The 23,932-nt window shown below is 48.9% G+C and overlaps 2 protein-coding genes across 9 annotated transcripts in view; both read left to right on the top strand.

Annotated features, from left to right (window-relative positions):
• PLS3 (plastin 3) overlaps positions 1-15,704 on the top strand; it is a 33,592-nt gene extending 17,888 nt beyond the window's left edge. For 5 of the 8 annotated variants that reach the window (XM_026684256.2, XM_087972267.1, XM_026684257.2 and 2 more), the window contains exons 2-16: positions 2,571-2,658; positions 4,651-4,814; positions 5,674-5,803; positions 6,831-6,963; positions 7,107-7,188; positions 7,876-8,041; positions 9,222-9,364; positions 9,841-9,936; positions 10,605-10,800; positions 11,082-11,160; positions 11,280-11,394; positions 11,740-11,873; positions 12,017-12,140; positions 12,680-12,804; positions 14,091-15,704. In XM_026684256.2, coding sequence (XP_026540041.1) covers positions 2,592-2,658; positions 4,651-4,814; positions 5,674-5,803; positions 6,831-6,963; positions 7,107-7,188; positions 7,876-8,041; positions 9,222-9,364; positions 9,841-9,936; positions 10,605-10,800; positions 11,082-11,160; positions 11,280-11,394; positions 11,740-11,873; positions 12,017-12,140; positions 12,680-12,804; positions 14,091-14,223 — 1,887 coding nt within the window. In that variant the 5' untranslated portion in view covers positions 2,571-2,591 and the 3' untranslated portion in view covers positions 14,224-15,704. Of the gene's footprint in view, positions 1-2,570; positions 2,659-4,650; positions 4,815-5,673; positions 5,804-6,830; positions 6,964-7,106; positions 7,189-7,875; positions 8,042-9,221; positions 9,365-9,607; positions 9,635-9,840; positions 9,937-10,604; positions 10,801-11,081; positions 11,161-11,279; positions 11,395-11,739; positions 11,874-12,016; positions 12,141-12,679; positions 12,805-14,090 lie in introns of all 8 variants that reach the window. The other 3 variants (XM_087972264.1, XM_087972266.1, XM_087972265.1) reach the window with 1 other exon arrangement.
• Positions 15,705-19,617: 3,913 nt separating this feature from the next.
• AGTR2 (angiotensin II receptor type 2) lies at positions 19,618-21,591 on the top strand. The gene is made up of 2 exons (XM_026684327.2): positions 19,618-19,812; positions 20,207-21,591. Exon 2 carries the CDS (start codon positions 20,276-20,278, stop codon positions 21,404-21,406), a length of 1,131 nt encoding a protein of 376 aa, XP_026540112.2. The 5' UTR covers positions 19,618-19,812; positions 20,207-20,275; the 3' UTR covers positions 21,407-21,591.
• Positions 21,592-23,932: the final 2,341 nt, after the last annotated feature.

The following is a 23,932-nucleotide window of genomic DNA, read 5'->3' as shown; positions in this document are numbered from 1 at the left end:
CAATTGGCTGCCATAACTGGAGCTTAGATCTTTATCAGCCTGGGAACCAAGGCTTGGATAGGGGTGGCTGCAGTGATTGATTCCTTCCCTGAACAGGGAGTTGGACTAGATCAAGGTATGATTGTTGGATTGGATCAAAGAAGGGAGGGGGGGTCATCACCAAAGCACCAGGAGGAAGGGTGCAGATGGAAACTAGACAAGGAGAGATTCAGCCTGGAATTAAGGAGAAGTTTCTTGACCGTGAGAGCCATCAACCGATGGAACAGAAGTTGCCTTTGGAAGTTGTGGGAGCTTCATCCCTGGAGGCTCCCATCTGTTAGAAAGGGTGTAGGGTCCCCTGCTTGGGCTGGACTAGATGACCTGCAAGGTCCCTTCCAGTTCTATTCTGATTGATTGATTGTTTCCCAACACTTGAAGATGGGTGGATTTCAACTCCCAGAATTCCCCAGCCAGTAATGCACGGACAAGATCCTCCCTTTCCCTTCCACTGTTCACTTTTCCTTCGATTTCTGGGAAAGTCCGAGGCAAGCCAGCTCCTTTCCAGCATGGAACCTTCTTCCCAAGAGACCTTTCAAGGCCCTTTAAGCTGACCTTCCTCAGGAGCCCACAAAGGTTAACTGTGCCGCTCTGTGGCCTACAATAAAAGATCACAGCTTCCCCCAGACACCCCAAGTCTGGGAAAGTCCCCAAAGCAGAGAAGAGCCTAGGAACGGCCGTTTCTGCCCTCTCCCGGCAGGGCTGCTACCTGGAGGACCAAACCCCAAAGCCCGAAGGGGAAGAGTGGAGCCCTTCAGGAGGCGGAAATGGATCTCGGCCTGTTGACCTGGTCTTGGCTCTCCTGCAGTTTCTGGTGTGGCTCTTGGTGGGCCCAGCCTGAGTCAGGCTGATGTCATTGAGGCTGGCGACTTCCTCCAGATCGTCCTCCCGCCTGGGCGTTCCCTGACCTCGGGGTTTACTCCTGCTAGTAAAAGCAACACTGAACTAATTAGGGAACGAAGAAGGCTTAAAGACACAACCTTCTCGTCAGCAAAAGAGAGGTGAGATTGACGGCCTGCAAGTGGCAAGTCCTATTCCGCTTCCCCAAATTTGAGACTGGGGCCAACCTGATGGCCAGTGCCGTTTAAAATGGGATGCGTGGAGTGTAGCGCAAGAGTGTAGCGCCTGGGCTATAAAATAGGGACGCGGGGAGAATTCAGCAAACAAGGAAACAGCTCATCCCTTCGGGCTGCAGGCTGCTGCTGCTGCAAGAAAGTAGGAGATGGTTCACACACACACACACACACACACCCCGCTTGTTTACCTAGAGGGAAATGGGTCTAAGGACAGGAACATTCCCCATAGAAAAAACAGAATTGCTCCAGATCAGAGGTGAATCAGCCTGTCTGCTCAAGGAAGGGAGCGAATGTCAGGTAGTTTCTCCCCCCCCCCCCCACCCACAACAAGGAGACCCAGCTGACGGGCGGAGCCAATGATTCTCTGGGCTGCAAACGGCTTCATTGCGCTGCATGGCTTGCAGCTGGGAAAAACGTGTGTGAGTTGGTGGGACCTGCGCTGCAAATGGGGGGGGTGTCCCCTGGGGGGCTTCCCCCAACCCAACCTGCTGGCAGGCAGCAGCTTCCGCCGTGGGATGGGGCTTATTGCTCAAGGCAGTGTTTATTTATTTATTTTTATTTTTATTTATTTGATTTGATTTGTCAATTGCTTACAAGATAATAGGTATAAGAATAAACATAATTATGAATACATGAAATGAGTACAGATAAGAAAAATAAAAGGAACAATAGGACAGGGGCGGTAGGCACGTTGGTGCGCTGATGCCCGCCCCCTACAGACCTCTTAGGAAAGGGGTGAGGTCAACAGTAGACAGTCTGAGGTTACAGTTTTTGGGGTTTGGGCAAGAAACCACAGAGTCAGGTAGAGGATTCCAGACATTGACCACTCTGTGGCTGAATACCTCTTCCCTGGCCAGAAAGCGCCACGGACACCCCCTGGGCTTACTTTTCACCTCGCTGGGTGTGAGTTTTCTCCAGGTGGCTTAGCCAGGTGGGCTGGGCCTGGACCTGGGAGGAGTTGGTTCCTTGCCAAGGAGGTGGCTAGCTTGAATCCTGGATAGTTAGTTACTGCTCCCAAGGGAGGAAGGAAGGGTCAAGCCCTGAAACCCCAGCCTGGCCTTGGCACAGTTTCGGTTCTCAATCCAGCCTCCCCGCAGGTGGGTTGCTCAAGAGCTCCGGCCTCTTTATGGCCAGGTAGAGAGAAAGGGGAGAATAAACCCGCACACAGCAGCACCGCCCGAGTGTTTGCTAGGGCCTTGGGAACCCGATTTGCAGGGTTTGTGTATTTACTTGAGGCCTGGATGATCCTCAGTGTCCGAGCAGTTGCAGGTGTTAAAAACGGGGTTTCCCCGTGGTCAGCAGACCCCAGAAAAAGCACCGGTGAATTTCAGGATTTACTGTAGCAAAAAAACCAGGAGTCCGATAATGCTTTCTTGGATGAATGAATCTTATTGGATATGGATTTGTGTTCCTAATTTATTGATCCCCCCCCTTTCTCTCTTCTCCCTCCTTTTTTAGGTGTTGTGTTAATGCACAAAAATGGCCAACACCACACAGATATCCAAAGACGAGCTAGAAGAACTCAGGGAGGCCTTTTCCAAAGTTGGTAAGTGGTTCTATTCTGTTCAGGCCTGATGCATTTGGCTTGGATCCATTTCCCAGAACCTCAATTTTTATTTTGCAACCATAAAACATTTTCTAGTACTTTTCCACCCATTACACTTATTTCATTTCTGATTTGGATAAAGATAACGCTCCCTGCTCTGATTCCAGTACAGGTTGTCCTTGACTTAATGACTGATCACTTAATGACCATTTGAAGTTACCTCCCCGGAACTACTCACAAGCCCGTTTTGAAGTTCCAAAGGCTGCCCCTTATTTCCCCACCCCCACAGTCACATGACTGCATTTTGAGTGCTCAGCAACAGGCTCACATTTATGACTATTTGCAGCCTCTTGTGGTCCCGTGACTATGATTTATGATGTGTTTTATAGAAACCAGAGTTTACTTCCAGTTTTTAGCAAAATAAAAAAATAAAAAAGTTCATTGGATACAATGGGTGGACTTAACAACTGTTGTCCCCCCCCCAAAAAAAGTTATAAAATCTGTCACAGTCACATGTTGAGCTGTTGAACTACCAATGGGCTCCAGCCAAGGTTTAAGTCAAGGGCTAAACTGTATTTGGGGTGCATATGATAGATACTATCCACTCACCAAAATGCTGCTCTTAAGGCCAGGCCAGGGTTGGGATTCTACCAGTTCGCACCTATTCTCTGGAACCGGTTGTTAACATTCTAAACAATTTGGAGAAACGGTTGTTAGAAGAAATTACAGGGCTAATCCTGTAAGGAAGGCAGGAAGGAAACATTCTGGGGTTGCTTACAGAAACTGCCTCTCCGTTAACCCTTATTACATTCTTGGCAGGACTAGACTTCCTGTCTCAGAAACGTCTCTGGAGGTTTTTTCCCCTTCTTTGCTGGTATTTGCTTGTGTGGAGGGACCATTCAAAGTTACAGCAGCACTGAAAAAAGTGATGTATGACCATTTTTCACACTTACGACTGTTGCAGCATCCCCACAGTCATGAGAGGCCAGGCGAGGAGATGCATGCCTCAATTATATTGAATTGGCCACGCCCAACCAATAGCATGACCACCAAGCCACGTCCACCCAGTCATATGACCACCAAGCCACGCCCACCAACTAAGCCACGACCACAGAACCAGTTGTTAAAAAATTTGAATCCCACCCCTGGGCCAGGCCCATTTGTTGAGAGGGAACGGATCCTGGTGGAGCCTGTGTACAATTTCTCTCACATCCTCTGGATCAGGGCTCCCCAAACTTGGCAACTTTAAGACTTGTGGACTTCCAACTCCCAGAATTCCCTGTTCAACTCTTCAGCTTTGCTGGCTGGGGAATTGTGGGAGTTGAAGTCCACCCATCCTAACACATTCCTGAGATCCAGAAGCAGTGCTCTAGATCAGGGTTCTCCAACCTTGGCAGCTTTAAGCCGGGAGGACTTCAACTCCCAGAATTCCCCCAGTCAGCAAAGCTGAAGAGTTGAACAGGGAATTCTGGGAGTTGGAAGTCCACCCATGAGGCATTCTGGGAACTGAAGCCCACCCATCTTAACTTTCCCGAGATCCAGCTGACTGGGGAATTCTGGGAGTTCTTTAAGTCCTCCCTGCTTAAAGTTGCCAAGGTTGGAGACCCCTGCCCTAGATACTCTGGGTTTCAAATCCCATCCTTCTGCAGCTGGAGCAGAGGTCTCCAAACTTGGCCACTTTAAGACTCGTGGACTTCAACTCCCAGAATTCTCCAGCCAGCTGGCTGGAGAATTCTGGGAGTTGAAGTCCACGAGTCTTAAAGTGGCCAAGTTTGGAGACCTCTGCTCTGGATGAACAGCTGGGATGTGGCTCTTGTTTTGACAGCTAGAGAAGGATAATATAGCCCCACCACACACACATAAAACATGTCTCAAAATAGTCCACAGGTTGGAGACCCCCACAGTAGGGCATCGGAGTAGGGGGGGCTTGAGCCTCTTGCCTTGTTCCTGCTCTGATTCTCCCCCTCTCTCTCTTTGCCGCCCACCTGGAAGACCTCAACAGCAACGGTTTCATCTGTGATTATGAGCTGCACGAACTCTTCAAGGAAGCCAACCTCCCCCTCCCGGGATACAAAGTCCGAGAGATCATTCAGAAGCTCATGATTGATGGAGACAAGAACAAAGATGGAAAGATCAGCTTTGAAGAGTTTGTTTACGTAAGGCTGGAACTCTCCTGGTGTTGGTGCTCTGATTCCCCCCTCCCCAAACCAGCGGCTTTCCCTGTGAGACCACCCAACTTTCCTTCCTCCAGCCCTCCCTCCATGCATTTATTCACCCTGTTATTCTACCACCCATCGCAGCCGTTTCCTGGGCAGAGCTAAAACCTGCAAAGCACCAAAACAATGTTGAAAGCAGCAAAGCAGAGCCGGCAAATTAGAGGTTCCCCAGAATTAAATTACGGTGGGTTAATGCAGGACCTTCTAAAAGTTTCCACCTCTGGGCTCCGGTTTCTCTGCTGCTGAAACCCCAAAGAATAACAGAATAAAAGAGTTGGAAGGGACCTTGGAGGTCTTCTAGTCCAACCCCCCCTCCCCAAGGCAGGTGACCTCCTTGCATCCCAGACAAATAGCTCTCCAAACTTTTCTATAACATCTCTAGTGATGGAGCCCCCACAACTTCTAGAGGCAAATCATTGCACTGATTAATTGTTCTAACTGTCAGGCGTGTTTTCCTCACTTCTGGGTTGGTGGCCTCCTTAATTCGTGTCCATGCATTACTTCTTGTTCAGCCCTTTAGAGAACAGTCTTTGCGGCAGCCCCTCACAGGTTGGAAGACTGCTCTCACGGCAGCCCTAGTTTCTCAGAGAGTCCTCAGGATGGGTGTGGGACTCTCTTGCTGCCCAGGTCCTCCTCTCTTCTCTCCCAGACCTTACTCTAGGTTGTATCCCAGGATTCTACTAGATCCTGGCTAGGTAGACTTTGAAGCCAGACCCAAAACCTTCTTGGGCCTTAGCCCATCCATCTTCAGATGCTTCCACAAGTGCCTGAAATAATGGTGACACATTTACTCTGGCAGATCTTCCAAGAGGTGAAGAGCAGCGACGTGGCCAAGACCTTCCGCAAAGCCATCAATCGGAAGGAAGGCATCTGTGCCATCGGGGGCACTTCGGAGCTGTCCAGCGAAGGCACCCAACACTCCTACTCAGGTGCTGCTGCCTGGGAGCGTCACCTCCCCTCCTGGCCCTGCCAGGCCCGTGACTGGCTCTATGCTGCCCTTCCAACAGCTGCCCTGCAGTTCTCACAGCTGCCCAAACCTCTTCCGTAGGCCACACCACAGTCCCAATGGCTCAGCCAGCTTGGTTTTCTTCTCCACCTTCCTTGACGGACTCCATGTCCTCGTAGCCATTGGGCCTGGTTCTTGGGTGATCTAAAACAGGGGCAAAGTCTGTCTCAGGATTTTTTTTTAAAAAATAACTTTATTCAATTTTCAAAGGTTTTAAAAACATAAAATAAAATTATATACACAATTGTGTCAACATGAAGACATCGTTTACATTTCCTTCTCTTATTTCTATACATACTTTCTTACTGCATTACAATTCTTTTCCTTATAAAAAATTTATATCACATATTTTCATCATGAATTTCTATTTTCACTACATTAAGTGTATGTATGTGTATGTGTATCTATCTATCTATCTATCTATCTATCTATCTATCTATCTATCTATCTATCTATCTATCTATATTCCTATTCTTTACTTAATCACTACATTGATTTCTTTTTATTCTTAAGCCATGCATACCAGGCATCCCAGACTATATAGTATGTCAATTCCTCTTTATCTTTTAGTTTTAGGGTCTAATACAGGTAGTCCTCAACTTATGACATTTGTTGAACTATGGTTCAAAGTTATAATTGTTTCTGGCCAAAAAAAACCCACTTCAGTTCCAATTGTGGGCATCAGTTGAGGACTATCTGTATTTAATGCAGCATTGATCGGGAAGGGTAAGACGGAGGACATGGCATTGCAGTGCCAACCCCACCGTTCCAACTTCAAGGGGAGAACTGGCATTGGGTCTCATGTCTATTCTCTTCCCTTGGCAAACTGTTGTACCCCATCCCACCCTACTTTCACCCCCCCCAAGGTGCCAGTGGGGGCCTTTGAGCTGCAGCGTTGATGGGTTCTCCCACTTAATGAGTGTTAATCTCAGAGCTTCTCTCTACTTCAGAGGAGGAGAAATACGCCTTTGTGAACTGGATCAACAAAGCTTTGGAAAACGACCTGGATTGCAGGCATGTCATTCCCATGAACCCAAACACGGATGACCTCTTCAAAGCCGTTGGGGACGGGATCGTCTTGTGGTGAGTCTCCTGCTCTGCGGTGATGGCCCATGGAGGTGGGAGTGGGCAGGAGAAGCCCCCGCAAAGAGGCAGGCTATTCTCCCTTCTCTCTAACCGCCTGGATTCCCGGCTGGGTGTCCGTTTTCCTTCTTGTTTCCCTGCAGTAAAATGATCAACCTCTCCGTTCCTGACACCATTGATGAACGGGCCATCAACAAGAAGAAACTTACCCCATTCATAATTCAGGTGGGGGTCCATTGTGTCCCAGGTCTCCTCTCCCCACAGCTTAAATAATGCTGGATTTGTTCGCGTTCCAAGGGGGCGGCTAGGAGAGGGGATGGGTTTTGTTTGCTTTTAATTATTAAAAGAGGGTTTTGTGCTGCCTCTTTGTTGGACGTTGAAAGCAGAACCTTTTCCCAACCGAGGAGATGTTGCTCAGTAAATATTAATTGCAATCCAAGAGGAAGATAAACCAAGGCTGCATTTGGCATCCATTCAAGTGTGGAAACGATCGGGAGCTTTTCAATTAGATTCTCTACTCTCTCCTCCTCTTCTGGCTTCTCTTCCCCCCTCCCTCTTTCCCTTCTCTTTCTCTTTCCTCCTCCTTTCTTTCCTCTTCCATCTTTTTCTTTTCTCTCTTCGCTTCCCTCCTTGATCAGTTGCCGGGCGGCTCAAGCCTTATCTTGCTCTGGCAGTGAGAAAGCCACACATTTCTTTGTTGTTTGCAGCTTGCTATCTCTCTGTTCAAGGTTGGCCAGGCAGGGCATTTAAAATATTTTGGTTTGGAGAAGCCTTTGTGTAATGCCCTTCATCAGGGGGGGAGAGTGTGGAACAGATTCATGGCCACTGTAGGCGTCACATCCTGACCTGAGCTGAATCTCATAGCCTCAAGACTGTAGATGACTTCCTATGAAAAGCCTTCTCCATTTGCAGGAAAACCTGAATTTGGCTCTGAATTCTGCTTCTGCCATTGGGTGCCACGTGGTCAACATCGGAGCGGAGGATTTAAGGGAAGGAAAACCCCACCTGGTCCTCGGCCTTCTCTGGCAGATTATCAAGATTGGCTTGTTTGCTGATATTGAACTCAGCAAAAATGAAGGTAAGAGAAGCCCACCTGGCCTCTGCTGGGAGGTTGCTTCAATTGCCAGTGGCTGTGCAACGGGGCCCATTCCCCCTGTGGGTTGTAGAGGGCACTGAATGGGTTGGAGCATGGCTGGACTAGCCTTGGATGGGGAAAGAGTTGTAGGATGGGATAAGCGAGTAACAGGATGATAAGAGAGTCGGGCGTAACATTTTATTTAAGCGCTGTGCAAGGGATGGGATTTGCCTGCAGGAGGCCCACGTTGGTATTTCTCAAAGTTGGCAACTTTAAGAGGTGTGGACTTCAAGCCCCAGAATCCCCTAGCCAGCACGGGGAATTCTGGGATCTGAAGTCCACGCAAAGTTGCCAAATTTGAAAAGCATTGGTCTAAATCAGGGGTCTCCAACCTTAGCAACTTTAAGCCTGGTGGCCTTCAACTCCCAGAATCCTGGGAGTTGAAGTCCTCCAGGCTTAAAGCTGCCACGGTTGGAGACCCCTGGTCTAAATGGATATCTAACTGTCAGTTAAGCCGAAGGACTTCCTAAATGGGTTAGTCTGGAAGTGTACAGTATCTCATTTCTTTCTACATAAGAATAAAATTACAAATGTTGTTTTCCAAAGGCGAAGCTTTTGGCCGGAGAAGTTTTCTCCCGCTCTCTTAGTATTCCAACAGTCTCTCTTGGCCACATTGAATACTTGGTTTATACTTCTCATAAATTAAAACCCTTATTTGACCTTATTTTGGTTTCATAATCCAGCATAATAAAAGAAAAAAAAGAAAAGCATCTGCCGAGGACTTAACCCTCAGCCATTAATTTGCTTCCCTTGTAAATAAAGTCAAGAGATCATCAAGTCTAAGGATTAAGAATTCTAATAAACCGCTTAGCGTTAAATTGGTTTCTCTGTTTTGAGAGCCATCATGCTGTTGTGGCCAAAGGCTTGGGCCAGGACCAAATCCACCCTTGGCCCTGCAGACCTATGGGTGACTTTGGACCAGTTGGCCTCTCAGCCTCAGCCCAGCCTTTTGCAATTGTGGGGATGAAATGAAGAGGCCTCTCCATGGAAACCTCCAGGATCTCTTGGGCCACATGAGGTTTTCCACCTGCTGAAGAGGCAAACGAAGCGTGTTCCTTGGGTTGGGGAGGGTGAACCAGGAATTGGGGGCCTGCAGTGAGACTCCCCTCTCTCCCCTTTTCAGCATTGGCTGCCTTGCTGTGTGATGGAGAGTCTTTGGAGGACCTCATGAAGTTGTCCCCAGAAGAACTTCTCCTGCGATGGGCCAACTACCACCTGGAGAGCGCTGGGTGGCACAAGATCAACAATTTCAGCTCCGAGATAAAGGTACTGGAGGTCTTGGTGGGCGTAGGTCCATGCACCTCTTCCATTTGGGAAGGTGGGCTCAGAGTTGAATGCTCTTCCAGGGAGTTTGCTCTGGATTAAGTGACTTGCATCCTTAGCCTTCTCTCAGTCCAAATTATTGTCCATCTAACCTTCTTAATTCTCTTCTCTCCTATGCTGTCCGGACTTCCTTTCTCTTTCTTGTTCTCTCTCTCCTTTGGCCTTTTTCTCTTTTGATTTTGCAAGCTTTCTGACTTCCATAACTCCGTCAAGGTACAGGAACCCTTCCTACTTCTGATTAGCATATTATATCACCTGGGATTGATTCATAACATTGGGTTGAAAAACAACCTCAGCTGCTTCTAATGCAGCCTTTCTCCACCTCAGGCTGGCTGGGGAATTCTGGGGGTTGAAGTCCAGCCATCTCAAAGTTGAAAGACCCTGCTCTAATACCTTTTGTCTGGTTCTGCCTCCTCCAGGACTCCAGGGCCTACTTCCATCTCCTCAACCAAATTTCACCCAAAGGACAGAAGGAAGGAGAACCACAAATCAACATCAACATGTCAGGCTTCAATGTGAGTATGGGCCTTGGTGGCCTGCTGGGAACCTTGCAACTACCATTCTACTAATCCTATCAACAGAAGCTGTATTTCCCACCCAATGATGCCGGGGGCGTTATTTGTGGTTATTTGTCAGTGTGCATTAGTGGTTATTAGAGGATTCCTCCCATGTTCTCTCATCGTCTCCTGGTTTAAAGCATTCACTCCATCAAGCAACACTTGGGAACCCTTTACGAGGGACACTCTGGCTGATTTTCACTGTCAAAATGCATTTAATTCTTTATTTGAAGACCTTGTAGAAGGAGGTCCATGCTAGTCTATGATGGTTCTCTTCACCGGGAACGTCTTCTGTGAAGAACATCCCAAAGGGGGGAAACCTAAAAAGAAATCAAGATGGCAGCCTCAGAGCTTGATCATGGCTGTCATCTTCATATCCGTGTGGACCTTGAGGTCTTCCGGGTCTCAGAACCTGCCTCCCAAAGTAGTGGCTTCATCTAACCCAGCGGTGTCCAACCTTGGCAACTTTAAGACTTGTGGACTTCAACTCCCAGAATTCCTCAGCCAGCAAAGCTGGCTGAGGAATTCTGGGAGTTGAAGTCCACAAGTCTTAAAGTTGCCAAGGTTGGACACCCCTGATCTAACCCAACATCAGAAAGTACCATCTGTGCCTTCCTTCTCTGTAGGAGAAAGATGACCTCAAGAGGGCCGAGTCCATGCTGCAGCAAGCTGATAGACTGGGCTGTCGGCAGTTTGTTACCCCGGCAGATGTGGTGAGCGGCAACCCCAAGCTGAACTTGGCCTTTGTGGCCAACTTGTTCAACAAGTACCCAGCCCTCACCAAACCTGAAAACCAAGACATTGATTGGACATTGCTGGAAGGTGAGAAGTTTCTCCTTCTGTGTGGTTAATGGGAGGGTGGGTGAGAGAGAGGAGGAGGAGGAGGAGGAGGAGGAAAGAAGGAAGGAAGGAAGGAAGGAAGGAAGGAAGGAAGGAAGGAAGGAAGGAAGGAAGCTGTCTTTGCATCTTTGTGTACTGAAGACTTCTTCTGCTTTCTTGTTTTAGCATTTTTAGGACATTTGCTTTAGTTTTGTGTCTGTGGTGTTGTCTATGTGTAGAGAAGCAAAAGCAGATTCCTTCAATGGCATCTCTTTGTATCTTAGGTGAAACCCGTGAAGAACGGACGTTCCGCAACTGGATGAATTCTCTTGGCGTAAACCCTCATGTCAATCATCTCTATGGGTAAGTCGGGCTTTCTTTCAGGGGGCCTGGCTGGCAGGACCAGGGTCCCCTCCGTCTGGTCCTTTCTCTCTCTCAGAAACTAAACTTCTCAGTGAGCAGATTTCTGTCTCCTGTTTCAGGGACCTGCAAGACGCCCTGGTGATTTTACAGCTCTACGAGAAGATCAAAGTTCCTGTAGACTGGAGCAAAGTCAACAGACCCCCGTACCCGAAACTTGGGGCCAACATGAAGAAGGTGCTGGAGCCGGGTTGTTTCTAAAGTCCCCATTTTCAGTTCAGTTCAGGGAAATCCTGTTGCTTTAGCCCATGGTGTTAAAGGAGGCCTGGGTGCTGATAGCTGATGCCCCTTCTTCACGCCTCTTCCATTCATCAGGGGCGAAGAAGCCCTTGCTTGGCTTATGGAAAAGACCAGCTCTGGGGCATTTCAAGCTCCAAAGCCTTCTGGCAAGGAGGGATGAAAAGAAGACCACTAAGGTGTAAGGCAACTTCATGCCCCACCCCCAAGACTTAACGGTTCTCTCTCCCTCCCCCTCCCTCCCTTTCTCTCTGTCCTCCAATCTCCTTCTGTCTCACCAAACAGCTGGAAAACTGCAATTATGCCGTCGATCTAGGAAAGCACCCAGCCAAGTTTTCGTTGGTTGGCATTGGCGGGCAGGATCTCAACGATGGGAACCCGACCCTCACCCTGGCTTTAATGTGGCAGTTGATGCGAAGGTATCCATGCAACCATGCCGCTTAGTCCAAGTCCTCCTTTGAGGCTCTCCACGAAAGACCGACATTTCTAGGGGTCCCAACACGCCTAAGGGTCCCCCCAGGTTTCGTGTGCTGAGTAACGTTTCTGTGTCTCCTTTGCCCAGATACACTCTGAATGTTCTGCAGGACCTCGGAGACGGTCAGAAAATCAATGATGACATCATTGTAAATTGGGTGAACACGACCTTGAAAGAAGCTGGGAAATCCAGTTCTATTCAGAGTTTTAAGGTGGGTAATTTAGATCTTGTTGTCACAAAGAGGCCAATTTGTGCCCAGGAGCAGCTGGAGTAAATTGGGAAAATGGACAGATGTTGCTCCTTAGAGCAGGCCCTATAAAAGTGTCCATTCCCCCCCCCATTCCAGCAGCTGGATTTTTAAAGGCTTACTGAGCATCTGAAAACCAAGGAGTTTTCAATAAAATAATACTGAGTTTTCTGTCCATTTACAGTAATACCTTTCCTGGCCATCTTTAGATAGCTGTCTTGTCTCCAGAAAGCAATTGGGCATTGTTGAAAAATTTACCCTGGACACCACCAGGAAACAGCTTCATATATCTTTGCTGGTAGAAAAAGGTGTTGGTTGTGTTTTGCACAAACCCTAAGAACACCACAAATTTGAGCCCAGACCCATCACCACCTGACCAGACCTTCTCCAGAGCCTGGATTCCGCCGTGTCCTTGCCCACCTCCACTTTAAAATGGGGGGGGGGGGGTGTTCATCGGATGCGCCCACCCTTTTCATTGATGTGATCCTCGTTTTCCTCTCCAGGACAAAAGTATCAGCAGCAGCCTGGCCGTGGTGGATTTAATCGACGCTATTCAACCCGGCTGCATAAATTACGACCTTGTGAAGACAGGCGATCTCTCCGAGGAAGACAAACACAGCAATGCCACGTGAGAGGCCGGACTTGGTTGTCCTTTCAGCCTTCTTCCTCTGGTTCAGGCGGCACATTTAATGGGAGGGGGAGGGCTGTGAGTCTGAAGTCCGAGCTTGGCAGTTTGGTTGTGGAGGCTCCGACACCATTCGAGGAGACGCCGTCCGGGCGCTTTGAACTGCGCTCGTCTGTCAGAACACAGGCCTTTAAATCCCCTTTTTGTGTGATGCAAATTAGTGTGGGTGTTGTTTGTTACTTCTGAGTCAAGGTCTGATTACCCCACTGTCAGAAAATCCCTCCTTATTTCCAGGTTGAATCTCTCCTCTTTGGAAAATAGCTTGACCCCCTCCTCCTCTCTGGGGCAGCCCCTCAAATATTGGACATGATAGCAAGGGGTCAAGCTATTCTGCAAAGCCACTGAAGGCCAGACAAGGAACAATGGATGGAAACTGAACAAGGAGAGATTCAATCTGGAAATAAGAAGGAATTTTCTGACCGGGAGAACCATCAACGGATGGAACAGAAGTTGCCTTTGGAAGTTGTGGGAGCTTCATCCCTGGAAGCTTTGAAGAAGAGACTGAACGGCAATCTGTCAGAAATGGGGAAGGGTCTCCTGCTTGGGCCCCGGGGGGTTGGACTAGATGTCCTACAAGGTCCCTTCCAACTCTGATTATCTGTTATCTGATTGTTGATTGGCTGTTGTTGTTACTGAGGCATGGCCTTTGGTTTTAAGTACTGTCTGTATGATGTAAATTAGTGTAGTTAGTTTGGGTGGTTCTGAGTCTGGTTTTGGACTGTTTGAATGGCTGGTTCCGAAACCAGGCCATGACTCAGAAGCATCTGATTTACATCACACAGATAAATAAAAAAGGTCCCATAAAAAGCTATTTAAAGACCTGTGTTCTGACAGACGAGCGCCATTCAAAGCACACTGACAACGTCTCCTCGAATGGTGACGAAACGTTTGCAACCAAATGGCCAAGCTCAGAGCAACAGCCCAACTACCAACCCAGCTGCTACTCATATTCAAACACATCTCAGGCATGTTTAACCTCAGGTTGTGGAGGGAGGCGTCGTCAGTGGTCATGCCCGAGACGTGGCTGGCAAACCATAAGAGCTGGGCTCGCCCGTTGGCAGTTCAAGGGAAGCCAGCCGGACTCCCTCGCCTGCGTGTCCTTTGCCAGGGCTCCGGGGGCAGGTTAACCCATCCTGCTCCATGGGAGTTTGAGGGGTTCAGGGCCGCCTCTGCTGGGGGGCATGCAGATCTCTTGCCGAATCCAAACCCGCCCCTCTTTCCTGCCTCAGGTACGCCGTCTCCATGGCCAGGAGGATCGGTGCCCGCGTCTATGCCCTGCCAGATGACGTGGTCGAGGTGAAGCCCAAGATGGTGATGACCGTGTTTGCCTGCCTGATGGGCCGAGGGCTGAAGCGCGTTTAAAGAGCAAAGACCCCCAGCCTGCCCCCTCCCCACCCCAGCGCAGATGCCTGACTGAAGGGCTCCGCTCCGCTTCCAGAACGGGGACTCTCTTTGGCTCAAGGACTCGGAGAGGCCTCGGAGAGGGGAGGGGAACCCACCCAGCCACCTCCCTCCCTCCCTCCCTCCCTCCCTCCCTCCCTCCCTTCCCCAGAAATTTCAAGGTTGCATCTCCTCAAGTGCCCAAGGGAACAGTCCGCACTCATGCCGGTGGCCGGCACACCGACCAAAGCTTTCTTTCCTCGTCCGGAGGGGCCGTTTTCGGGAGGGGTGCCAGTCATGGGGTTGGCCCTAAGGCCCCATCTGACTCTCCCGTCCTGAAAGGAAGAAGGAAAGAAAAGGAAGTTTCCTTTTAAAAAAAGAAAATAGAAGTTTCTAGTGGTTCAAAGATTTGAGATGGGCTTGAGTTTGTTCTTTTTTCTTTTTTTAATTTAACCTGCCGTTTGGTCATGGGTGCAAATGCAGTAACCCTTTTTTTAAGCCACACCTTTAAAGGAAACGGAAACAAAAACCACTTAGTAGAAACCATGCCAAGTTAGACAAGAAGGCATAAAGGCTCTTATTTTGCAGAATTTATCCTGCCGCGGAAGTGAATTTGGCACACTCCGTTCTTCACGATTTGGTCACCGAGAGGGACACCCAACAGCCTCTCACTTGCAATCCGCCTCCCGAAGGACTAGAAACCTGGTTTGGTTCTGATGGTTCAGTGTGAGTTTCCCATTTGGGGAAGCGGAATTTGGTGCCCAGCTGCTCCTCGTGGTGCTCTGGCACCTGGGCCGGGTTCAAGTGGGCGAAGCTCGAGGGCTGCCAAGCTCCGTCTTCCTCCAGCCTTCTGATGGTGCTGCTTTCATTTGCCTTCACAGCACAACTGTGTTGTCACTTCCCTTTCCCAGCGAAAGCACAACAGGTTTTCCTTTGTGCCAGTTTTTTATTTCCACGTTACTCATTTTTATGCGAGGTTCCATCTCCAAAGGTTACCGCCTTGCCTCAACTTCATTGAACCCAGAGAATCGAATTGATGCAATTTTTACGTGTTGCCTTGGTTTTCTTTTGTATTTTGCCTAGACATATTTTTTTTAAGTTTTGTTTTTTCCAAAAACTGCATGGAAACCATTTTTTTTTTTAAAAAAAAAAATATTTTAGTTGACGTGAGCTGTTTGCTACAAACTGTGTGAAAAGGGTGCCACAGGTGAGACCAGGCCCGTTCTGCAAAAGGCAGGGACTAGTAACTTGAAGAGCAGAATGTGCCGAGATTAAAGAAAGTATTTTTTATAAATAAAAGGAAAATGTTATCACCAAAGAAAAGGCTTTTATCTATAGGAGCAAGTATATTCTGGCTTTAGCAAGCTGTTAGCTACCCCTGAGATCATCTTGTTACATATTCACAGCATTGGATTATGGTGGCCAAGCAGTTGATGATGAAATAAAAATGGTTTATAAACCTGGCACCTGGATTTCTTTCGCAAAACCTCTGTGAAACTCGACTTTGGCTTGGAATCCTGGTTTCGAGAGAGAAAGTCTTGGATATCTTTCCATTAAACCCTTCTGCTTCTTCCTGCTAATATTCCTGCCACTCTGTCGACCGGTTGAAATCTTCTTTGGGTCATTAAAAAGAATACAAAGCAAGGGCGTCCAACCTTGGCAACTTTAAAGACCTGTGGACTTCAATTCCCAGAACATCCCAGCAATGCTGGCTGGAGAATTCTGGGAATTGAAGTCCGCAGGTCTTAAACGTTGCCAAGGTTGGACACCCCGGATATAAATGGAATGTGAATAACCTCATTTCATCCTTTCATTTCTGCCACTGTTGACATTCACACAGCCACTTAAACTACAGTTGGCATCATAGTAGGGATAGGCTTGTGACAACATGGTTTGCCTCGAACCCTGATTCATTCACACAATGCCTAGATTCATCCAACAGCTAAACCCGAACTCTACCTGTTGGATGGAGGGGCAAAGAACCTTAACAAAGCCTTCCCAACAGTGAAGTCCAAAAATCAAAACTGGCAGCTAGTTATACACGAGTAAAGGAATTTAACGGAATAAATTCAAGAAAAAAGAACATGGCCAAAAGTTGCTGTGTGCCACTAGGGGGCGCCCTAAACTTTCCAATTAGAGGAGCCATGTTTGGGATTCAGATTTGGAAAGTTAAAAGGATTTTGGGTTGTCCAAGATCTCAGATCCATGGTGGCTGGGTGGGATTTGCATTCTCCTGGAGGGGGGATGAGAGAGCTCCCTCCCTTGGGAGGCATCAGCCCTGGTGCGGGTGGGAGATCCTTACTCTTCGTCTAAGCCAGGGCTCTCCAAACTTGGCACATTTCAGGCTTGTGGGCTTCCAACTCTCAGAATTCCCAAGCAGCATGGCCAGCACTGATGATGTTGCCTACTTTGGCTCAGGAAATGTCTGCAAGAAACCCACCAAGCTCAGGGAGCCCCCAAAGGCCCCTCATTTCCACCCTGAGCTACACATATTCCCCTTTATTGGGTTGCTGGATATCTGCCAATCTGTTCTTGGCACAAGAGTGACGTTTAATTTATCAGCTAGCCTGAAAAAGACCACTGAACGAGGTCTGGAATTTGGGTTCCTCCCCCCCCCCCCCAATTTCTGGAATTGCCTTGATGCTTGAGTCCCCTTTTCCAAGAGGGCTCCCTCCGGCCTGTCTCAAAGTCCCCCCTCAACTTCCCTCCCTTGGTTCAGTCCTCTGCTGCTTCCTCCCTTCCTTCTTCCCCATGGCTGCCTCCTACTCCAGCCTCTGGGCCGAGGGGTCTCTCTTTTGCAAAGCTGGCATGAACCCACCTGGCCAAGAAAAGCCGGCTTAATTTCATCCGTGTTCTCAGCCCACATTCCTGAATCTGGGGTTCGGCAGGAGGTCTGGACTACAGCCAGTCTGGCTGGGGGTGGGGTGGTATGTCTGTGGGGTAACCCCTCCCCCAAGCACAATTGCCAATTGGAAAATAAAGATGTGAGATTGTTGAAAGCTCTGCAGGTGTAATAATAGTCTCAGGGAATGAAGTCAGCCCTGGATTGTCTTTCTCCTTGGCTGAAAGTGCTGCAGAACAGGCTCTGCGTCTTCAGGATCACTCCCATTAATAACCTTGGCTAGAGTAATACAGCTTGATTGCAAAATGCAAAGGTAAATGCAGTAATTTTCCGTATTCAAAATTATGGGCATTTCCCATCATCAAAAGCATCCTCCTCAAAGTAGTTTAGATAAACAATGGGATGAAGAAGGAAAAACACCTCCCAGCCAGGACATAAGTTGTTTATGCCATGCGTAGCAGAAGAAGTCCAAATATCACGTGACCAAATCCTAGTTTAGGATTTCCCAGATAAAACATTTCTTGGAAAAACTTTTGCCCAGATTTCATTGATCCAAAGCTGAGAAAAACAGAAGCGCTATTGTGAACTTCTGGTCCGCTTCCACAACTTGCTGTATCTCCAACCTCTTGGTTTCCTCCGTTCTGCAGAAGCCAACATGTTCTCACAACCTCCATTCAGCGCCGTTTCCAGAGGCCATTCCTTGGAGTGCATCCTTCTGCTTCTCCCCAAAGGGGCCTTTTCAGGAGGCAGCTGGAGTTTCTTTGTTTTTCCTTGAAGATGTTTCACTTCTCATCCAAGAAGCTTCTTGGACTGAACTGAAGAGGCTTCTTGGATGAGAAGCAAAACGTCTTCAAGGAAAAACAAAGAAACTCCAGTTGCCTCTCGAAAAAGCCCCGTTGGGACCACTGTGATCTGGAGGACTGAGAGTCTCCACAGATGTTCTTCTGCTTTCTTAGAAATCCTGAGCACAACATTGTTGATGCTTCCTCTGGTCCAGCGCATCCCACAAACAGGACTTGGCATGTGCCACGGTCTTCAGCATAGCTTGACCAACCCATGATGAGAACATTTTGAAAGGGGGCTGCATGGAAAATTCCAGGAAAGGACAGCATTTTTAGTCCGTTCTTGGCTGCCAAAGCCAAGAAAGTATGTTTTTGTTTAGACGTTTCTGCTGAAACAAGAAGCCAACAGAGGGTGAGGGATTGTGTTGAGAGATCTCACTGGGCTTTTTTTTTTTTGCAAACCTCTTTGCAATGAATTATCTTCTGTCATACCTCATGACTAACCACATCGTTTGGCCGAGGGGAACACAACCCTCCATTCGTGTCATGTTTTGTTCACAGCTGGAAACGGGGCCAGCTCCACCCTCCGAGTGTTGGGTAATTAGTAAATTTAGAATGGCCTAAATTCTGTGCATCGAGGCCCAAATCATCAGCTGCAAAAGCGTTTTTTTCTCTGTAGATGAAGAGAAAAGAGGAAGAAATGGCTGCAGGAGCTCCAGTTCGGCTCCAGACTCTCCAGGAAGCCTGAGAAGACAAGAGCCCCTCGAACCCCTGCAGACCAAGATGCCGGTAGCTGTAGCTATTGCCGGATTCCCTCCTCATTTTGGTTGTTCTGTAAATCCTTTTAGTGAAAGAGGAATAAGTGGCGAGTTCTCCATCCTGAAAAGCAAAAGACCAGCCTCTGATGTTTCAAGAATGGCCTCCAGAAGGATGCTAAGAAAGTTGGCCTAATCTCAGAGCGTCCATTGAGCTCGTGAACTTCTCCCCCAAGTTTTCCCCTCCTAACATCGATGATCAGAGAGCAACAAAGTGGAAGAGGTGCTGCTAACCTCAAGGCCTAGCATCAAAGCCCCCCCGCCCACCAGGTTGTCCTAGAACAGCGTTTCTCAACCTTGGTGGGCTTCAGATCCCAGAATTAAATTCTCCATGCTGACTAGGGAATTCTGGGAGTTGAAGTCCACACATGTTAGAGTCACCAAAGTTGAGAAACACTGGATCAAAGAGCTGAGATGCTGCTCTTTGTGGCTCTGAAGACCACTTCCTTCCCAGGGTTCCCCTCCTGGGGGGTGGGGGGAGGGTAGTGTAAATTCCATGCAGGAAAGATGGAGCCCAGCTGGGCTTTGGGGTAATGCCAACCCACCCTCCCTGCCGAGCCTTTCGAGAGGATGGGGCTTGGAGAGGCTGCCCCTCTGCTCTCCAAGGGAGCCCAAGGGAACACATCCCCCCCCAACCCACCCACCCCCAATCCCTGCCCAGCTTGGCTGACTCTCCTCTCCTTCACCCCAACTTCAGCTGCCGAAGCAGGTAAGCAGAGAAACAGGAATGCCGAGTTTGAAGGGGTGGGAATGAGGGGAGGCAAAAGGGGTTAAGGAAAATCTCTCCAGCCAGCCAGCCAGCTTGGGATGGGTGGCTAGAGAGCCCGCCCATTTCCAGCCCCCCTGACTCCCATTGGCTGCAGAGAGAGAGAGAGGCAGAAGGTGTGGATTTCCCTTCCCCAGCCGCCGCTGGAAGGCAGGCGAGGGAGGGGGCTGCCCCTTTGCTTCCTTTGGATCAGGGAGCAGGCTCGCTCATTGCTCTGGGGGGAGCCAGGAAGAGGCCAGGCTGCCCCGCTGGACCCTGCAGTGGCTAGCAGAGAGCGGTCACTCTTCCAATGCAGGAAAAGGAGGCAGTTGTGGACATCTGAAGTGCTCTGGGTGGGGATAAGCCCCAGGACGGTTCCTGCAACCCGTAAGTGACAGACAACTCTGCTCTTTTCCACTTCTACGTTTCCTTTCAAATGCTTCCCTCTTTTAAAGGAGTATGCAGCTTTATGTGCAGCCTCCTCTTCTGCTGGAACATCTGGAGAGCATCCAGGACACTTTTGCTGCCCTCCATTTCCATTCTTAGACTCATTTCTACTTTCCTTCTAATACCTTCAGTGACCGACTCTAGTTTGCTAAGGGGGAATATCGGTGCTCCGCCAGGAGGGAGAATCGGTGCTTTCTCAAGGGCCCATCATCCTCAATGTCTTTTCAAAGGACTAAAACGGGACTTTTCAAAACCTGGGACTTGGGGAGAGTGACAGCTTTCCTGGGAAGAGTTGCGATTCACGCGTCTGTTCTCTCCTCCTCCTTTCTTTAAGAGCCAGCAGCCTCCAGCCTCGGTAGTGCAGACCCCGAAGTTCCATGTCCCCATCTTCTCTGACCCCAAGATGCATTTCAGGAATTTCTCCACCACCCTCACCACCGAAGGGTCTCTCCAAGAGCTGGCTCCCACCAACGTCTCCACCAGGGAGGCCTGCCTCCTCCGCTTCTCCAGCCACCAGTTTGTGCTCATCCCCGTGCTCTACTGTGTCATCTTCATCCTTGGGCTTGTGGGCAACAGCATGGTCCTCACGGCCCTGTGTCGGCAGAGGAGCCCAAAGACGGTGGCCAACGTCTACATCTTCAACCTAGCGGTGGCTGACCTGCTAGCCCTCACCACCCTTCCCTTCTGGGCTGCCAGCTACGCCAACGGGTACAGCTGGGTCTTTGGCTCCATGATGTGCAAGTTCTCTGGCTCCGTCCTCTGCTTGACCATGTTTGCAAGCATCTTCTTCATAACGTGCTTGAGTGTGAACCGTTACCAGGCCATTGTGCACCCCTTCCAGTGCCAGCAAGGAACGTTGGAACGGGCCTTCATTGCCACATTCACTGTTTGGGCACTGGCAACCTTGACGTCTCTGCCCACCTTCTGCTGGCGTGAAGTCAACTACATCGATGAGCTGGGTGTGAACGCTTGCATCATGGCCTATCCCTCCGAGAATTATGCCACCTGGTCAGCTGCAACAGCCTTAATGAAGAACCTCCTTGGCTTCCTGTTCCCCATGGCCATCATCCTTGGGTGTTACATCTGCATCAGGGTGCACCTGAACAAGGCCCAAGGGTTCGCCAAAAGCGTGAGGGTGAGGGACCGGGTGCTGAAGTTGGTGGCCGCCGTGGTGGTGGCCTTCTTGATTTGCTGGCTCCCGTTCCATGTCTTGACCTTCCTGGATGCCCTCTCCTGGATGGAGGTGATCAGCAGGTGCCACCTCACCTCCGTGATCGATGCGGTGCTGCCTTTTGGGCTCTCCATGGGCTTTGCAAACAGTTGCATCAACCCTTTGTTGTACTATTTTGTGGGCAGGCAGTTCCGGGATAAACTCCAGCATTTATTCAAGCTGAGCCTCTCCCAGTTCAGCAGTGGCCGGGAAACCCTTTCCTCCAGCAAAACCAATTCCCTCAAGACCGCTGGCTCCCCGAAGGAGGCTGACCTAGGAGGAGACACGGAGCGGCCCCTGACCCACCCACTGTGGGTTCCCTAATCACCATCTGGAAACAATTCAGCGGTGGTTACGTCCCATCCGTGACTCGTGTTTTTCCTCTGATCTCCCCTTGCTCATCTTCTGGCTAGGACAGTCTGTCCACTGAAGACCAGATTTTCATTTGCTTTGGGAAAGGCCGTCTTGTAGGGGGCAATTAATTGTCAATAAATGTCTTAACAACCTTACTAACCAAGTTTACTTTTATGACTAAAGTTTGTTTCTCGTGGCCCTAAAGAGGAGGAGTTTGCAAAGAAACTTAACTTTCAACACCTTCTTATTCTTAATATTACTAAAAGTTCACTAGGGAGAGGAGAGAAACCAATTTCTTGGTAGTCTACATTGCCCATAGTCTAATTTGTCTACAAATTTGTCTAATTTGTCTAATTAGTTTGCATGTTTAAATTTTGGTTCTTGTTTTAAATAGGATTGAGTCCATTTTTTTGTTGTCTTTCTCAGTTTCTGATGCTCCACAATGACCAAATCTATCAATTCACCCCTTTGCAGAAAATTATTCCTTTCTTCCTTGTGCCCAGCATCCTTCTACCTCCCAGTACCCTTTAGAGTGGCCTGGATTGATACCAGCCAGAAGCTCCATGTTCCCAACACATCTGGGCATTGCCAGGTTATGGAAGACCACAGCAGGCCATCGTCCCCAAATGTGGTGGCCCTCATGGATCTACAAGGGCCTTAAGTTCACCTCGCCCATCTTCAAGGGGTTGATTGTCCCAAGGGGTGTTCAAGGGGTGAGCTTTGCAGAAGGCAGAAATTTCGCAGCAATTCTGAAAGGCTGGCAGGACAAACCAAGCCACGCGCTGAGCTGCAGGTTGTTGCTCCCAAACAAAATAATTTAAGGAGAAGGAACAGAAAGTCAAAGACATTCAGGCAGGAAGGAGCCAAGAAGCTAATGGTCCTGAGGAACGAGTAGTGTGGTCTATTACCAAGGCAGCAGCATCCTTTGTTTAAGTTAATGTTTCTCAATGTTGGCAACTTCACGATGGGTGGACTTCAACTCCCAGAATTCCCCAGCCAGCTTGAAGTTGAATCCACCCATCGTGAAGTTGCCAACATTGAGAAACATTGGCTGAAGATGAAAAAACAAGGAAGTGCATATTTGAGTGGGGAAAAGCCAGTTGCATCAGTGTCAGACAGCTTGCTTTATTGTGGATAATTAATCCAATGAAGTCTGGCAAGGAGAGGGAACTTAACTCTTTCCTCCCTGCTCCTCCTCCTCCTCCTCTTCTTCTTCTTCTTCCTCCTCCTCCTCCTCTTCCTCTCTCTCCTCTTCCTCTTCCTCTTCTTCTTCTTCTTCCTCCTCCTCCTCCTCGTCTTCCTCTCCTCCTCCTCCTCCTCCTCCTCCTCCTCCTCCTCCTCCTCCTCCTCCTCCTCCTCCTCCTCCTCCTCCTCTTCTTCTTCTTCTTCTTCTTCTTCTTCTTCTTCTTCTTCTTCTTCTTCTTCTTCTTCTTCTTCTTCTTCTTCTTCTTCTTCTTCTTCTTCTTCTTCTTCTTCTTCTTCTTCTTCTTCTTCTTCTTCTTCTTCTAAATTTCTTCACCTTTCTGAAATAAATTCATATGCTTAGGACCCGTCCCAGCCATTACCATGAAATAAAAACTTCCACAAAGTTGTTTGTGACAAACTTTTCGGTGCAGAGAGAAGGAACCCACTCTTGCCAGTCCACATTTGCTCGTGACATTTGATGTACTGGGCGTAATTGCTTGTTTATCCCTTGGATGTGCCATTCAGTACAATATGTTCCTTCGTGCCGGACACCCCCTAATTTCACCACCTCCAGTACAGCAGCCGCGGCCTACCTTGGCTCTGCTTGGGCTGCCCGTTCACTCTGATTTATGGCACTGAGCGGCACAGCATCTTCTCTTCCCACACATCTGGAGTGAGATGGGTGTCTGTAGAGCTTTCTGAACTCTCCGTCAAAGCATTGCCCAATCAGTGATGGCTTTGGGCCACGATCCCATGTAGGCCACTGTTGCTGACTCCCACCGTGACGGCTGAAGAGTGAGGGATCTTATTAGCCACCTTTCTTTTAGCCAGAGGGGGGAAAAACGCCCGAGGCCTTCCTACAGAGCATTGAGATGCTGCTATTTTTGTAACTGATACCTGTACAGTTTTACCTGTGGAAAACGAGGCTAGCATGTCCCTCCATCTGCCTTGACCTCCCACTTATTTTATGCAACATTTCTAACCATTGTTTTTCAAAGAGATCTTGGGACTTTGGGCCCCAAATTACAAATAAAACGTCCAATGTGGTACCCAGATTCCAGAATTCTACAAGTTGTCCCTCCCCTCCATTTGTCAATCACTGGGCTGGGAAGAGGAGCCTTCCTCTGTTCTCTGATGATGAGAGGAAAAGTGATGAAGAAGAGGCTGTGGCCAGATGGGAAGTCCATCTCGAGCTGCATCTCCTCCTGAACCAGAGGCTTCCCACTCACCCCAGTGGCTGAAAACAGAGGTAGTTGTGTGAATGTCACTTTCATGCCCATCTTTGGCTTCCCCAGGCCTTCATCTTTCTGA

Source organism: Notechis scutatus, chromosome 10 (genome assembly GCF_049901735.1).
Source record: "Notechis scutatus isolate UNSWTSFEM ecotype Mainland chromosome 10, rNotScu1.2, whole genome shotgun sequence".
Lineage (NCBI taxonomy): Eukaryota > Metazoa > Chordata > Lepidosauria > Squamata > Elapidae > Notechis > Notechis scutatus.
This window is presented reverse-complemented; position numbering and strand designations above follow the sequence as displayed.